This window comes from Triticum dicoccoides, chromosome 5B, assembly GCF_002162155.2.
Source record: "Triticum dicoccoides isolate Atlit2015 ecotype Zavitan chromosome 5B, WEW_v2.0, whole genome shotgun sequence".
Classification (NCBI taxonomy): Eukaryota; Viridiplantae; Streptophyta; class Magnoliopsida; order Poales; family Poaceae; genus Triticum; species Triticum dicoccoides.
This window is the reverse complement of record NC_041389.1, coordinates 485740145-485756910: the sequence shown is the minus strand read 5'-3', so window position 1 is coordinate 485756910 and position 16766 is coordinate 485740145. Positions and strand designations below refer to the sequence as shown.

General features: G+C 44.4%; 1 protein-coding gene across 1 annotated transcript; it reads left to right on the top strand.

Annotated features, from left to right (window-relative positions):
* The first annotated feature begins 957 nt into the window (after positions 1 to 957).
* On the top strand, positions 958 to 4749 carry LOC119311017. Its single transcript, XM_037586642.1, has 5 exons — positions 958 to 1297; positions 2171 to 2206; positions 2282 to 2754; positions 2841 to 3096; positions 3174 to 4749. The coding sequence occupies exons 2-5, from the start codon at positions 2198 to 2200 to the stop codon at positions 3216 to 3218; spliced, it is 783 nt and encodes a 260-aa protein (XP_037442539.1). The 5' UTR covers positions 958 to 1297; positions 2171 to 2197; the 3' UTR covers positions 3219 to 4749.
* The last annotated feature ends 12017 nt before the right edge of the window (positions 4750 to 16766 follow it).

The following is a 16766-nucleotide window of genomic DNA, read 5'->3' as shown; positions in this document are numbered from 1 at the left end:
TTCATCTACACGCATGGACATCCGACATTGTAGTAGAGATGTCGACTGAGGGTCTGATTCAGTTCATCCATCTCTGGGATAGACTGATCGATGCGGAAATCACTCCAGCTGTGGAGGACAAGATGGTCTGGCAATGGGATGCCTCAGGCATGTATACGGCTAGCTCTTCTTACAAGATGCTTTGCGAAGGGGGCATGGGATTCCAATGTGCATCTGCAGTTTGGCGGTGCTGGGCACCGCTCACTTGCAAGATCTTCATATGGCTGGCCTTGCACTATCGTCTTTGGACGTCGGACCTTAGATTCAGGCATGGGCTACAGGATCAGACTTCAGTTTGCTACCTGTGTGATCAGGAGGAGGACACTATGGACCATATTCTACTTCAGTGCGTTTTTGCTCGACAGGTCTGGTTCCTAAGCTTTAGGAGACTTGGCATAGATACTTCCGCACAATCTGGAGGATTGGTGGGCAAAGTCGAGGAAGCGTATTACCAAGACCTACCGCAAATGCTTTCTGCATCCTAGTTTGCTGGAACTTGTGGAAACACAGAAATGGCAGAGTATTTGCTACAAATGCTATCACAAAGGAATGGGGCAATGTTGAATTGATACATCGGGAACTTTTGAGATGAGTGTCGGCAGGAGGAAGAGGAGTCCAACATTTATTTGAGTAGTAGAGTGCTTGAGTTGGAGTGGTGAGTTCGATGTGCCAACCGATTGTGGTTTGGCCATCAATTGTAATTCTTGTAACTAATCTTTGCCTTCTATAAATCAATGGTACATATTTTACGTACTCTTAAAAAAATTGGCTTGCCTTGTAGATTCTCTTCTATCTGATTTTTCAGTTTCAGAGTTTTTTGTTACTGAGCTGAATGAAAAGTTTGGCGCTCCGAGCGCCTCCTGTTGTTGAGGTAAAAAAAGAAAAAAAACTCGAGAGAGAGAGCGCTGTCCTCTGTGGTGTTCATCCTTACCTACTCCTCTCCCCTCCTGAGATTCAGTTCTACATAGATCGGGCAAGTAACACACGTGGACCTAACCCTCGGCCGCTTGCTCCGCTGCCCTCTCGTCTCTCCTTCGCGAATCTCTGGCGGCGCCGCACCGCAGGCGCTGGTGGAAGGACCGGCCAAAGGCGGCGGGTTGGACGGGGGCTAGGGGAACCAGGAGCACCCCAGCGGGCGCGGGGGCGGAAGGCGGCGAGCGGGGAGGCGGGGAACCACAGCGGTGGCGGAAGGAGGCGATCGGGGACGTGGGGGCAGGCAGGAAACAGCAGCAGCGGCTGGTCGGGAAGAGCAGCGGTGGTGAGTTTCTCCTCTCCTCTCTTCATCTAGCGTCTCTGGAACCCGATAAATCTTGGGCTATTTTTCTTTTGCGGGGTAATAGTATAGAACTAGTAATCAACTGCCTCCTTTTCGTAGATCATACTGTCGTCGCTAATACGTACTTCTTTTGGATGAATTCTATGCCGGGGGCAGAGACACTAGAAGAGCTTAATATAATGCGATCAGTCTTTTTTTGTTTGTTTGAAAGAAACCCGTCTTTCGACGTGCACTTCTTTTCATGTTCGGCCGAGAGTTGCGCGTCTCGAACACATCTCTTTCTCCGTCAATGCAACTGTGGATTTATGATCCAACCCCAAGTACGTTAGAGACAAATTATTCACTGTGAGCACCCTTGTTTCAGCACAACATCACTGAGAGGTAGTTGTTTGCCATGCAAAAAATTGGATTCATCTGGTGCTGCAAAATGAACTTCTCTGTTGTTTACAACAGAGCATGTACGTAGTGTAAAATGTTCTGGTTGAAAACTTGGCCCATCTTCCATCTCCTGCTGATTGCAGAGAATTTGCAGTAGATGAAGTTCGGAGTTTGGTTCAGAGGCAGGCAGAGGCCAAGTTTTAATCTGCCATTCGTTACTTACAGAGCACTCGGTCACGGCGATGATTGTCTGGGCAATGTGTGGTTAATGGCCATGGAAATGCCAAGTAGAGCGGACGCAAACCGAGGTCATTTTATTATCACCAATGTGCACTCTCGTTATTGCTTTATGCTTACCCATATATGTTGTGAGTTGGTGCCAGTTGTTTGTTCATCATTTTGGTTATCTCTTATAATGAGCTGCTATGGCATTGTATTTGCTAGTAGTTGACACTCTGACATGCTTCCTCTGTGCAGATCACAGACCGTGAACGCGCAACTGCAATGGCTCCGGTATCCCTATTTGACATTATCTATGGAAACTAACATGACATGTTTGAAGTACTAATTCTTGTTTTTATTTCTTAGATTTGTGGGAGCAAAGAGTTCTTGGATGATCTGACAATCAAAGTCTCTCGCTCAGTTGTACTTGTTCTGTCATTCGAACCCCGTGGGACTTGCCATCAATTTATGGGTATACCACCGATGGAAGGAGAAGAGCGAGGTCGTTATATTCAACAAAACATGCGAACTACCCATTATAAATCTTGCACTGGCTTTATCATTGGAGTTAGTAAAAGAGTTATCTTTATAGCTGTCCATCATTCGCAAATCAACACAGCTGCTTTTGATACTTTCAGTGTTCGTTTCCATGATAATAATGAGAAGGCTGCTAAAATCTTTATCAAAAAAACAAAGTCAGTCACGATATTGTCAGTAGAACAGCCTGATCACCCTTATCATCCAGTGGTCCGCAGTAGAAAGAGGATTGGCAGGGACGATGTCCTCATTCTATCAAATGTGCACTTGGGTTGCTTGAATTCGGACCAAAGTTCTGTTATGTAAGTTTTCCCACTCTTACAATTTTTCATGCAGCTTAATAACCATATTTGGTGCTGTTGACTAATTGTACGCTGACCTATTGTAGTAACCCAAGAACTGAAGCTATTGCCAATCCTGCTGATTCCGACAGCATCGTGCCGAGAAGTGGGAAGTGGTTTACTTTTGGTTGTACAACCAAATTTGAAGAGCTACTGGGAGCACCCGTATTTGACTTCAGTGGTCTGTTTGTTGGTTCAGTAGACACCAGTCATCCAAGAATATGGAGTGATGAATGTTATTCTGATCTGATTTATGCACGTCATGCCCGGTATTTTTTCAGGAAGGCAAGGAGGAAAATAGAGGTACATTGATATTTACTTAGAATGGCATAAAAAATAAATGGTTTCCTGTAACTCTAGTTACACTTGTGTCAATATAGAAGAAATTGATGAAAGAGCGAAAAAAGAAGAAGATGGGAGGTTAGAAGAAGCAAGAAGAGAGGTCATGAGCAGGTCAGACTTCTGATTTTCTGCATACTTCTGATTTTGCTGCTGCTATTCTTGCTTCTATCAAATTGGTTGTAGGTGCTTTAGAGTTTAAACACGTCATTCAATTGATAATTAATCTGCTTTAAACAGTTGCATTGTTAGTACAAATGAATTTTGAAAACGACTGAGGTTGTTAATTTGGCAACTCAGTTTCTCAATCATTTCTGACTTTGTGGATGTGTGTATTCGATTGCCTTTCTTGCAATTGAACCTTGTACACGTAGTTTGGATTTTGTTCAAGTGGTGTCAGTGTAAGAGCACACAAGCTATCATACCTTCTCTTGTGCAACTCCAGTTAAATGCACCTGTTACATACTACAACCTGTATTTTTGTTTATAATATTCTTTGTTTCATGTTTTGGTTTGAATTCCATGAAAGTTCCTATACTGTATGGGAGTAACACAAAAATTAAGAAACTTAATTTTGGTTGCACTTGATACTCAGAGTGCTCTTTTCAGACACAGTGTCTGTGATTGTGATTTCTGTGAGAAATCTTGGTATATATGATATGTAACATTAACTTTGCGCTTTGATTCCTTAGCTTCTTTCGTTCATTGTGCCTTACTCCTTTGAACTGGTAATAAAATGTTTACAGTTAGAATGCAACAATTCTTCTTCACACGTGGTCCTGGATTAATCATTTAACTGTATGAGATTGATAAGTAGTGCAGCGTGCTATCGTTTGCACAATCCACTGAAATCCTAATCCCTGCATGGAGATCACAAGCTATGGTTGCCTATATAAGTACGACAGCAACTCTAGATTTCTATCACTAGAAAGAATCAGTTTGTATGGTGCTGCATGTCCATTTTTCCATCACTAGGAAAAATAAATATGAGTTGAGCTAGTCTAATCACACTATATCTCCATTTGATTTTTATCGAGTTACTTGTAACAGTTTAGCCAATTGTAAGTGGAATTTTACTAGAATCACACCTTCCGTTTTTCTTTTGACGCAAAACCTTGGATATTTTCAGTAAGAATTGACAGTGTCAAGAACTCAAGGTTAGTAATGCCGTAGATGGTTTGGTTACTACTCAATCTGTATTCTTATCTTTCTCCTACTTGTTTGGTCACTGAGAACAGTTCTGCATGTAATTCTTATGATTCAGGGTGCCGACTCCTATGGTCTAATTGCAATTTTGTACATGAAGTGTCATGCCTTCTTCACCAACTCGCAGTGCCTACAAAGCTTCAATTCAACTTTATTTTGAATGTCACAATGCATAGATGCAGTCTTTACCAAGTTCACTGAACATTGCTTTCATGGGTGGACCGATCATAAGCAGCCTGCTATATTTGTCTCATGTATCTGAAAAGGATAGTTCCATCTCAGCCAAACCATGGATCAGTCTTCGTTGTGCTAAATGAGGGTATAAGCTCAGTTTTACTCATTTGGGTTCAGTGGTTATCTCGTTTGACTGATAAATCTTGGTTTTACTAGGTTGATTTGTGTGTTACTTGATGGTTATATTTCTTGAAGTCATCAGGCGAATAATTTTATTTTAATCATTAGAGCGTTAGTTGAACAATATCAGGTTACACGTTGTCACCAGGTTGACTGCTAAGTTGTGCAAGAGTTACACTGCGTGTCTACGTGGTGACTTGCTAGTACATGAGTTACCGTAAAGTGGGGATGAGGCTTCAAAATACATCTCTTGAGTGACCAATACAGAGTAGTTTGAGTGGAACTTCTGTCACTCTAATCCCTGTTGGGCTCAAACCCTTTCTGTCACTAGTAAGCATGCATGTGCAACGCATGTCCTGCCAATTTGATCCATTTTTCGAATTCCACCTCTATTAATTTTGTTATCTTTTCTGTAGTTTTTGTTCTTCTACACCTTTCTTAATTCAAAAATATTATCAACGAATTTGTAATTGAAGTTTCAAAAACGCTAGTATAATTAAGAAAATGTACTTTGTAATGTATCTAAGTATTTATGACAAAGTCAAGTAATTTAAAATCACAGCTTCATTCTCTTTGAGCTGCTGTTGGTCGCTCTTCAAACCTATGAATACCAATGAGCTACGTATACATAGTTTACACCTTTTTCTCTCTCTATAAATCCCATTGATGGAACAATGTAATAGAAAACACATTGGTCCTTTTGGTTAAATCAATGTGTCTAGAAGCATGTATATGCCAGCGGGTTAAAATGTACATTACCATAACCATATCAACGTAAGTAACATGAGTACAAAAACAATATAAGCTTAAATGAACTCGTACATAATGAAAAGGCAAGGGGATATGCCATGTCCAGTTGTCCACAAGGGTCAACATGCTCATTGGAAGAAAAAAAGAAACTCACTCCGCCCTTTTGCAAAAAAAGTCATGCCACCTGAGATACAACACCGTTAATATTTCCTCCTCAAGCATATGGGTGGCCTGCCTAGACAATTCATCAAGATTGGTACTGCTTTGCCACTAACCTTGGGGCAATATCTGGGGAGTATGGTATTATTGAACACCATGGGGCATGGATCTCCAATACTCTGTGATAGATGTGATCTATCTTGTGCCTCATTTGAATGAAAGGAATATAAAAACTGCCAATAAAAATCTGTAGGAGTGAAATTCAGCACAACCAAAAAGTGTTAATCACTCACACAATTAAGCAATACTGAAAACTTTTACTTGGATTGGGGTTCTCTATTAGCTGTAAACCTTAATATTAGATAAGATCCCTACATTACAAACAAGGGGAGATCATGCTATTGACAATTGATCCCAAAGACGTGCCATTGAGACAGCTATTGACATATACTTGGTGAAAAGAACTCTGCTGTCATATGTAAATTTACCTGTCCTCCCAGTCTACCTTGGTAATTTGCTTCATATTATTTCTGCATACATGAGAACCATGTAGTATTACAAATAGCTAAAAAGGGTTTATCATGGTAAATCGAATATTGACCATCTGAGATATTAGCCCACAAAAAAAATTGATTATCAAGTTACGAGGAACATATGAGTAACCATATGACATCAAGATGCTAAAGAGGCACATAGTAGCTACAAAACTGGAATTTACCATAAACAGAGGTCTCTGCAACCTGACATCTAATATTTCAGAAATGTAGGCAAACAAAGAGACAACCTCTATAGAGACCACTGGCTAACTATTCCAACCAACAGAATCATGCTTTTCCTACACCTGTTTATATCAAATGGCCTCTAAAGTGTGCAAGAATATTATCCCAAGAGCTATAATATTACTGGCATGCTAAATAAAAGGCAGTGCTCTTGCCGTTTCCTTAAAAAAGTTTATTTTACACATATAGGCCAAATTGTTTATTATGTATGTTGGCGTTGCTGCATGGATCGAAGCATGTCTATCTTCTAATTTACTTGCAATATTTAAAATTTAAATTTACACAAAGAGGTTAGAACATCATTCCTGTGGGACATGAGGTGTTGCAGAAAAGCATCTAGAGATATCCAGGCACAAGGATTCACAACAGTGATTATATGAGGAGTAAAAAAGCATTTAGGCTACATCTAGAGCTATCTATGTATGTCCAAATTTTCATCCAGCAACGGTAAGTACAAAGATACACAAAATATGAATCGATTGTACTCCCTCCGTCGCATAATATAAGATCTTATTACATCCAATTTGTGAGCAAAATGAATGTAATAAGATGTTATATGATGGGACGGAGGGAGTACTTTCATTTGAACGCTGATGATAACTGTCAAATACTTGAAAAGAAATTTGGAATAGAGGGAACCCTTTCAGTCAAGTCCAGAATTTCGCAAAAGCTGAACAATGTTCACAAATGTACATTAGTTCTGGATCACCCTTCACTGGAGCCTGCTCCTTGACTGGTTTATGTGCACATAGCCACCCAATGCAACGCACAGCATGACAGAATAGACAGCTTCCTTAAATCAGAGAGAGAGAGAGAGAGAGAGAGAGAGAGAGAGAGAGAGAGAGTGAGTGATCCAGAATGCGTCCCAATAAAAAGATCTACTTAAAGAAGAAAATATAGGTACTCCCTCCATAAAGAAATATAAGTGTTTACACTACTTTTAGTGATCTAAACGCTCTTATATTCTTTATAGGGAGGGAGTACAATTTACACTCTTCGTAGATCCCTGTTTCCTCATGATGGCATATAGATTCCTTCCAAAGGGGAATCTGTCAGACATTTGCTTAGAAGCTGAAATCAGTATGCACTTCCATTTAATTCTAAAAGAACCGGTAGTAATAAGCTTTAATTGTGTGGTGGCATCTAGGCTGAGCGTATAAAATAATACAAAATACCTTTTGGACACTGTCAATTCAAAGTGCTGAACAACAAAGTGAGTAGAAATTTGTGGAATTGATGGCAATATATTCAATGAAAGTACAGTTTCAATACCTTTCTAGTTGCAGACAAAAATACACTTGAGTGATGATCCAGGAGTAGGGGCACCGTAGCTAGCAGTGCCACTCACTGTCAGTTTCAGGAGTTCTTATTTTCTCGGATGATATCCATCAACTTAAAAAATACAATACTTGAATGTGAGTGTATTGTTCTGAAGCCTTTCAGAGAAAGGTCATGACATACAACCAATTTACCCTAGTCCTTGAAGATGTTTCACCAGATGATACTCGATTCCTTACATCATTTACTTCGGATTTTGAAACAAATCTGGCTCTACTATAGGAAATCACTTCCTCTGCCAAAATTGACAAAAAAAAAATGCTCAAACATGGTTCAATTTGACAAACAAAACCTGAAGTAGTACAACTTCCGCCATCACTGTGCGCTCCACCGAGCTGAGTGTGGCACGCATAGTGCACTCCTTTGAGGTGAGCACGATTGGCGCGGTTCGCTCCCCAGAGCTAAGCTTGGCTACCACAGTTCGCTCCCTGAGCTGAACTCGGCTACCACAATTCGCTCTCTTGAGTTGAGCCACATCATAGAAGTTAAAACAAGAAGATATTCTGACGTGCTCGTTCTTCCATAGAGTTTAGCAACAACATCCCAAATTCCACACACCAAACAAGAATAGTAAACGATTAGCTAAAATGTATTTTTGGTAATCACCATGTTAAAAGCATGCTAGAAAATCATGGTGATCTAAAAATGAAAATAAGCATGCCACATATAGCAGAAACGGTTGGAGTCATAGATTCTATGCAATCAATCATCATACAAGTTACTGTACCGAATGGTGCCGCCAAGGCGCCAACTATCTGAACTTAATCACTAAAGCTACATAGTCAATTTGGAATGGATCACATGGGAATTTGAGCATTGTTCAGTGTGACATATATTAATATACCAGCACTAATACATAGATATTGATGACGAAAAAACTGAACTGTGGAAACATCATATAGTTTCCCATGTTACAGCTAGTGTGGGTAACTAAGCACTGCCGGTATATGATCGTGATCCAGCATACCACGTTAGTGGAAGCTGAATTAATCTTCCTCAATAGTACTTCTCTTGTGAACATAGCTTCTTCAAATAGAAGAAAAATGGTATACTTACCAGTCTATGGGTCCTGGCTTGACTGTCTTGCTGATGTCTATGAAATAAAAAAGAACCTAAAGTAAAAACCCAGAAAGTTGGAAGGAGGTATAAATTTAGATAGGAATGATTCCATAATGGCACTGGCAATTGAAAGCAGCGCACCTAGAGTTGGTCAGATTTCAAAGAGCGCCTTCCCTGGCGACTACCATCAGGCATGCAAACTACAACTATGACGGCTCCTTCAGCATTTGGCAGTGCCTCCATTGGTAATGATGCTCGCTTGGCTGCAAGCATGGACTGACCAGGAGGCTGCATTCACATCAACATAACTCAGAAGACAAACAATAATCGGTAGGAACCTAAAGAAAACCCAGGCAAGAATACCTCAGACTATTCATTTAGTCATTTCTAATTTATTTCTGCACTAAACCAATCATATCTGGACCAGAAAACAAATTAATTTATCCAAGATTGTGCTGGACGGGATTGCTATATGCCTATATCCATTGACAGATTTTGGATTTAGGGCTGGTGCTTTCTATTGGAGGAAGGCAGACATAAGGTTGAGCATCAATTTATGCCAACGATGTGTATACAACATGGATAAATTAATCTTTACTAAACACAGTCAAGAAAAAAAGATGCCAACTACAGGTAATATATACCAAGAAAGCTATGGGCATTTTATACCTATGAAAAACTTTTGTGCATTGGCAAAAATTAACATAAGAAATCGTGGAAAAATTATAGGTTATTGGCATAGCAACGGAATTCCAACAATGTGTATGTAGCGCTGGAATTTGATCTCTAATTGGCAAGCACAAGGACTGAAAATATATAAATGAAGATAAATGCATCGGTTAGACTGCGGAGAACACTAACGTTCTACCTGGGAAAAAATGGCAGATGCAGCACACGCAAGATGACCCGGCCGTGGAGGGGGTTGATGTTCGGGTTTGGCCTCGGAGGCATCGCGTAAGGAGTCGGCAGCGGCGCTGGCCGCGCGGGCGATGACCCGAGCGGGTAGACCATGAGGGCGCTGTGAGGGGACGGCGCGGGCTGTGCGGCAGGGGCACATCGAGTCAGCAAGACGGAAGGGGCGGCGCGAGCTGTGCGGCAGGGGCACATCGAGTCAGCAAGACGGAAGGGGCGGCGCGGGCTATGCGGCAGGGGCACATCGAGTCAGCGAGACAGAAGGGGCAGCGCGGGCTGTGCGGCAGGGGCACATTGAGTCAGCGAGACGGAAGGGGCGGCCGGAGCGCGGCGGAACGACACTATTGGGCGGTTAGTGCGTCGGTGCGTGTGGTGGAGGGCCGATGGTGGCCACCTGAGGAAGCATGGAGCGGAGGATGGGGATGATTGAAAATCTAACCGGACTGACTCTCCATAGGAGGAGAAACACGTGGTCGGGGTGGTACAGGTCGCGGTGGTGGTCGTCCGGCGCGTCGAGGCGGAGGTCCGCCGGTGCGTCGGGAAACAGGTGGTCGGGCCGAGGTCGTCCGGCGTGTAGAGGCGGACGTCCGCCTGTCCGCTTGCACGTCAAGTCGTCGAGGGGGAAACATGAGAGAGCCGGCATGCGAGGCGTGGGGCGGCAAACTGCCGAGGCTGCGTGTTCGGTAGAGGATTTGCGGGAGGCAGCGGTTTTGTTTTTTCTTGTGGAATACTACTAAGGAAGGAGAGGTTAGTGGCTAATGGCATGGTGGGTAATTAAAGCATAAAACATGTTTAGTAGGTTGGACAGATGTAGACCATTAGATCGCAGGATTTGATGGATGAGATGAATTGGTTCTCCGTTCTTTCGTGCTTTTATAGGGGTAGTAGATTTAATCCCCTGCATAACAATTGGGAACCAGACTCCCTAAGCGCGCGTATACTCAAGGCAGTTTACTACCCTGATTGTAATATTCTGGAAGCCGAGTAGGGAGTAATCCGTCTCAAGTCTGGCGCTCTATACATGAAGGCCGTGACACTCTCAAACTGGGCATCATCAAGAGCATCGGGACAGGGAGTGAGACGAACATCTGGCATGAAAATTGGATACCGCGAGACCACAAATTGAGGCCGGTCTGTCCCAAAATTTCAAACCCACCGCAGCTAGTATCAGAGTTGATTGATCACAGTAATGCTTGCTGGAGCGTTGCTGTGCTGGATGAGCATTTTTATGCAATGGACAAGGAGACGATCCTGAATATCCCGCTAAGTACCCGAACCCAAGCTGACTTCTGGGCCTGGCACTACGATAGAAGGGGCGTGTTTTCAGTTCGGTCTGCATACCGACTAGTGGCTTCAACAAAACAGCAGAGAACAGACTGGTTGGAACATGTTCCAGGGCACTCTCAGTGCGAGGCAGACAAGAGATCATGGGGTAAACTCTGAATTTGAGCATCCCGTCCAAGATCAAAGTTTTTGCTTGGCGTCTAGCCAAGACTTCTATTCCAACTGGAGATGTCCGGAACCATAGAAATATGACAGATACGCCGGCTTGTTCTTTATGCAATGCGGCGATTGATACCTGGAGGCATTTGTTATTTGATTGCCACATGTCCCGATGAGGGTGGGCACTCGCCGAGGAGGAGCTGACAGAGGTTGCTATTTCAAACCGAACGGAGGATGCTAGATTATGGGTATTTTGGCTGCTTGATACCCTACCGGAGGAGGTGGTTCAAATTTTGGTTACGATGTGGTCCATATGGTGGGCGCGGCGACGTGCTATTCATGATGATCTTGACTTGATGGCTGAGAACAAGCTTCGTCCAACCAAGGTCCAGCATGTGATGCCGAAGAAATTGCATGTAACAGCTGATAATGCAGCGACCAAAGCAACCAGACCGGTATGGATTCCCCCAACATACTTCAACGTGAAAATCAATGTAGATGGCGGTGTGTCATGTGGTAGGAGAGGCGCTGCAACGATCATTTGCCGAGATAAGGCAGGAGCTTTCTTGGGATCTTCAGCCAGAGTTTTTGAAGGCCTTACGGACCCACCCTCGTTAGAGGCGCAAGCATGCAATGAAGCACTTGCCTTGGCTACGGACCTCAACTTGAATGATGTATGTGTGACATCGGACTGTGCTGAAGTGATCTCCAAGATCGGGACTGAAGCTCCTTGCCACTACACATCGATATTGCATGAGATTAGTTATCGCTCTACTCATTTTCAAGACATTCGTTTTGTTCATGAGAGTAGGAAGTATAATTCGGAAGCACATTCACTTACGAAAGCTGCAGTTTCTTTGTCTAACGGGCGCCATTTGTGGCTTGTAACTAGGCCCGATATCATTTGTATCTCTATGAACATCCAAATTTAATAAAGTTTACAAATGCTCAAAAAAAAAACAATTGGCTGTTCTTTAGCCTCGACGCGTAGCAGTTAAGATGATTCAAGCTTGCGACATTGGTATATTGCTTCACTCGTTGGTCAAGGAGACCAAGTACCTTATGAGTCTTTGTAGAACTAGTATTACTTATATTAGTCATTCTCAGAATAAAGCTAGTAAGAGCATTTATAGCTGGGCGCTCCAAACCGGCCTCAAATGCTCGGGCCTCCTGCCCGGTGACTGGTAGTCATGATTTTTTGACCCCGACGGACGCCTCAAACGCCCCAGCTTCCCCGTCGGTGCAGCTCGGACGCCGGTGCTGGCCCCTCCCGGCCTGGGCATAGCTTCGACAGGCGGCCTGCGCAATCCGCGCCTCCCCTACATCGTCCCCTAGCCTTGCCGGCTGCTGCTCCCCCACGTGGGCAGCGGTGGGTGTTTGTGCCCGCCATGCCGGCCCGGACGCGCACGCCGGAATCAGAGGCGCGCCGCCCCCCTTGAGCGGCAGCGAGAAAGGGAGAGGAGGGAGGTGGAGCAGTCTGTGCGTCGCTGCCGCAGGATGCAGGCGGAGGCCGACGAGGATGCGTGGCTCCTCGAATGGGTCTACCGCCAGTCACTTACGACCGCAGAGACAGACGCGCGGCGGCTCCGCCAGAAGAACGCCAACGCGCTCCGGATTGCCATTGAGCAGTCCGAGCGTGAGGCAACGGAGGCAACTTGGCTCGTGAAGCTCAAGCGGCAGCATGACAGGGAGGTCTGACGGCTAAAAGGGCTCGTCATCCTTTTCAACGACGGAGGCTGCTCGTCCGATGACTCAGACGATCCGCCACCAGCCGTCGATGCCTACAACTGCGCCGGCGATCGGAAGTGCAAAGGGCCGGCGAGTAAGTGGTGAATCTCCGCCGTCTCCGTCTTCAATTTATAGTTTTTAGTAATGTAGTTTAAATTTGTTTGTCATTTATGTGAATTATGCAAACTTTGGTGATTTTTTGGACATCACTCGGTGATCTTCTGGTGATCGGAATGTGCATTTCCCTGTCCGGTTCTATGTTTGTGTGATGATCTATGTTCCTTTTATCTATGTTGCATGCTAGTATGGATACGAGGGACCGGATATGAGATATAAGGATGTGAACGACATAATTTAAGTGCCCGGCCAGTGCCCGCGGACGCGCCCGGGCACGCCGCGTGTGTTTGAGGGCCCGGATTTGCAGGTCGCGGCTGTAGATGCTCCAACTCCCTTTGTATCTTTATTTAGTACAAAGAAGATAACTCTTGTTTCAGCAGATTAAAATCGTAACTACATCAAAACATCCATCCTACAAACAATTTCTCTGTGAAGTTGGATAAGAAGAAAGGAGTTTTAATTACTTACCATCAAATCTTTCAAGCCCCATAGATTCGAATGTCAAAGTCACACACAGACATTTATCATCGGCATACAGAAGAAAAAATGTTGAAAGTATTATTGGCCACCATCAATTAACTACTCCCTCCATCTCATAATATAAGAGTGTTTTTTATACTACTGTAGTGTTAAAAACGCTCTTATATTATAGGACGGAGGGAGTAACACAGAATGATAACCAGTACCTTTTGAAAAGCTAAAATGGAGTACAATATTAAAACTCTAGAGCAAGTAAAGGAACCGATGAAGCGCAATTATAAAAGCAAGGTGAATTGAGATATGGAAAGTAATAGAGGTTTGTAATTCTCGAACTTGATGATCTACCATAACACGTACTCCCTCTATCTCTTAATATAAGATGTTTTTTTTTGACTTACCCCTGCAAATGATCCATGACAGTATGGCCAAGTGCATCACTCTACATAAGCCTAAGTTGTCAACCGAGGGAATACTATCAATCATCATAGCTAACTGCTCACTGTCTGTTATTAGTACATCCATATAACTGGTCATTTCTCCCACTGTAACACCAAAAGATTAACTCTTTTGAATCTCCGGACCTAAAACAACACAACAGAAGTTGGTAAGAGAAATGGAAGAGTCGTTATAAAATGGCTTAAATAGAAGATAAAGAAAAAACACCATCAAGAAACTTTTGTAGTGTGATAGATTCCTCAACGTGTTAACCATCTTACTTTGGACGTTTCAGCTAAGTCATTGAAATTAGGGGCTTCTCCTGCTAATTAATTAAAAATTCCTTTTACAAATCTCCTGTTCAGATCATTAGCTACACATGCCAATCTTGTGTCCTGACCATTGTAAAGCAGCATCTTGAGATGAGTAACAGAAAATAAGATGGAGCACGGAGCAGGAACAAGTTTACCTCCTCGTATACTGAACACAATTGTTTGTGCAAACCCTTCAGTTTAGCCTCCTGCATAGCAAGATGAGCCATACTCCATGCAAATCATGCATCCTGATTGCAGAACATTATTTTAAGATGTGAACAATAAAACGTAGATGCACGTGCTCCTTGCAAAAGCAAAATATTCAAGCAGCTATTAGAGAAAATATGCATACATTTGAATGGCTTAAGAAAGCATTGGCATTTTATTTAGACTCAGCCCCCTTCCCCCGCATCGCCTAACCTAGGCGACACGGGGGGCGATCTGCCGCCACCGGCCCAAAGGCCTCCTCTCTCGCCCTCTCTCCCCTGCCACCGTCGGAGGCCACGCCCGTAGCCTGGCCAGTGATGGCGGCGACGGGGCTTCCCCCTCGCGTGGTGGCTATGTTTTCCCCTGGCGGTGGCGGCGCACGGAACTGCGGGGCACCGGCGGCGAGTGTGACAGCGGCGTCAGCGCAGGCGCGATACCGCGGCAGAGGAGCCCCTATGGCGGCGGCCCAGATCGCGGATCTCGCTGTACCCAGATGGGTTTTGGCGGGCCGACGGACCTGGTGAGCTTCTACAGGCGGGCATGGTGGGCCTGACGACGCCGGCCTAGGCACCATGGTGGTGCCATGGCCGGTTAGGCGGCGGCGGCTTGGATTCTCCGTCCAGTCCTCGGCAGCGACGGCGGCGGTTCGTGTACAAGTTGCCTGATGGAGGTCCTCTATTCAGATCCGGGTGAAAACCTGGCCAAGGCCGGCGGTGACGGCACTGTTTTGCGGCGTTTCCTTCTTGAAGGCATCGCCAAGGAGAATTTCAAGACAACTATCTGCTACCTCCGGGGGAAACCCTAGATCAGTAGATCGGATGACGATGGCGCTCTTGTGTCGCCTCCCCCTTGGGGGCGTCATTTTTGGAGGTGTACACGGACTCAAGGGAACGGTGGTTGGTTTCTTGGGTGAGCGGTGCTTCATCTTAAACATTGATGGCGGCCGATCTTGGCAGCGTGGTGTAGTGGAGACTTGGCGTCCGATGCTTGGAGATGGACTCGCGCAGGAGGAGGACGTTGTCTGGCGTCATGGTGGCGTCGATGGCAGAGTGGCCTGACAAGGTAGAAGCCTCAATATCTGCTCTGAAGACGAACCTGTGGAATGATGGCGGCGACGACACATGTGAGTGCGTCAGACCGGTTTGTGCCCCAGACCCGGTATGTGGCTCGGCTGGGGCTTCCGGCTTTTGATGATAGACTTAGGTGAGTGGTCTGGGTATTTGGCCCAGCTAGCACCCCTTCATCATATGGATAGGAGTAGTGGCATATGTTGCCAAGATGGCGGTTCCAGACATATTATTGTAATACTATGTAAGGTCTTCGAGAATAATCAATAAAGTGGTCGCATGCATCTCCCAGATGCAGAGGCCGGAGGTTATCCTCCTTTTCTAAAAAAACTGTTATTTGATTCAGGGTGATAAGAAAAGGGAAAAGCACACGAGCTGCTAGGTTCTGAACAAGAATAAAAGGCAGCATACTTCTTGTTGCTGTCGTCGGACAGTTGTTGGCTTGCTGCCTCCGGCTTGTAGTGGGTAATCGTTGGGAAGATTGGCTACATCTAGTTAGGAGACTGATGAATGTCCAACTTTCACAACAACCCGATAAATTATGCTGAAATCTCACTAGATCGGGTGAATTTACAGTTAAATCCATGTATGTTGATGTCATCAATTCGAGCTCGATTCCTAGCTCCAAGCATGTGTGGGATGTCAAAGTTCCTTTGAAGATCAAAGCGTTTATGTGGTTTCTACACAAACAAGTCATTTTAACCAAGGACAATTTGACAAAGCGTAATTGGACAGGGCCTACTAGGTGTAGTTTCTGTGATCGGGGTGAAACAATTAAACATCTTTTTTTTGATTGCCCACTAGCTAGAATTTTTATGGAGGACTATCCATGTTGCTTTCAATATTCCTCCACCGAATTCGGTCAACATGTTATTTGGAACATGGCTAAACAGGGTAGAGCCTGGGTTAGCAAGACATATTAGTGTGGGGGTGTGCGCCTTAGTGTGGGCGCTTTGGAATTGCAGGAATGATCTGGTCTTTAACAGAACAACAAATATTCATTTTTTGCAGGTTATCTTCAGAGCTACGACGCTGATCCGTTCCTGGTCGCTACTCACTCCGACGGAGGTCAGGGAGCGTTTGGTTACTGGATCTACCCGATGAGAGACGGTAGCTCGGGATATCTTCAACCGGTTTGGATGGCGGTCATGTAATAGGATATGCAATTAGTTTACCTGTCTATTTTCGAGCCAACCGGTTGTGGTTTATCTATTTTGGCTAGTTTGTGTATCTAGCCTTTTGGTTCTGTGTGAGCCTTTATCTCTTTTTTCTGTTATTGCGAAGAC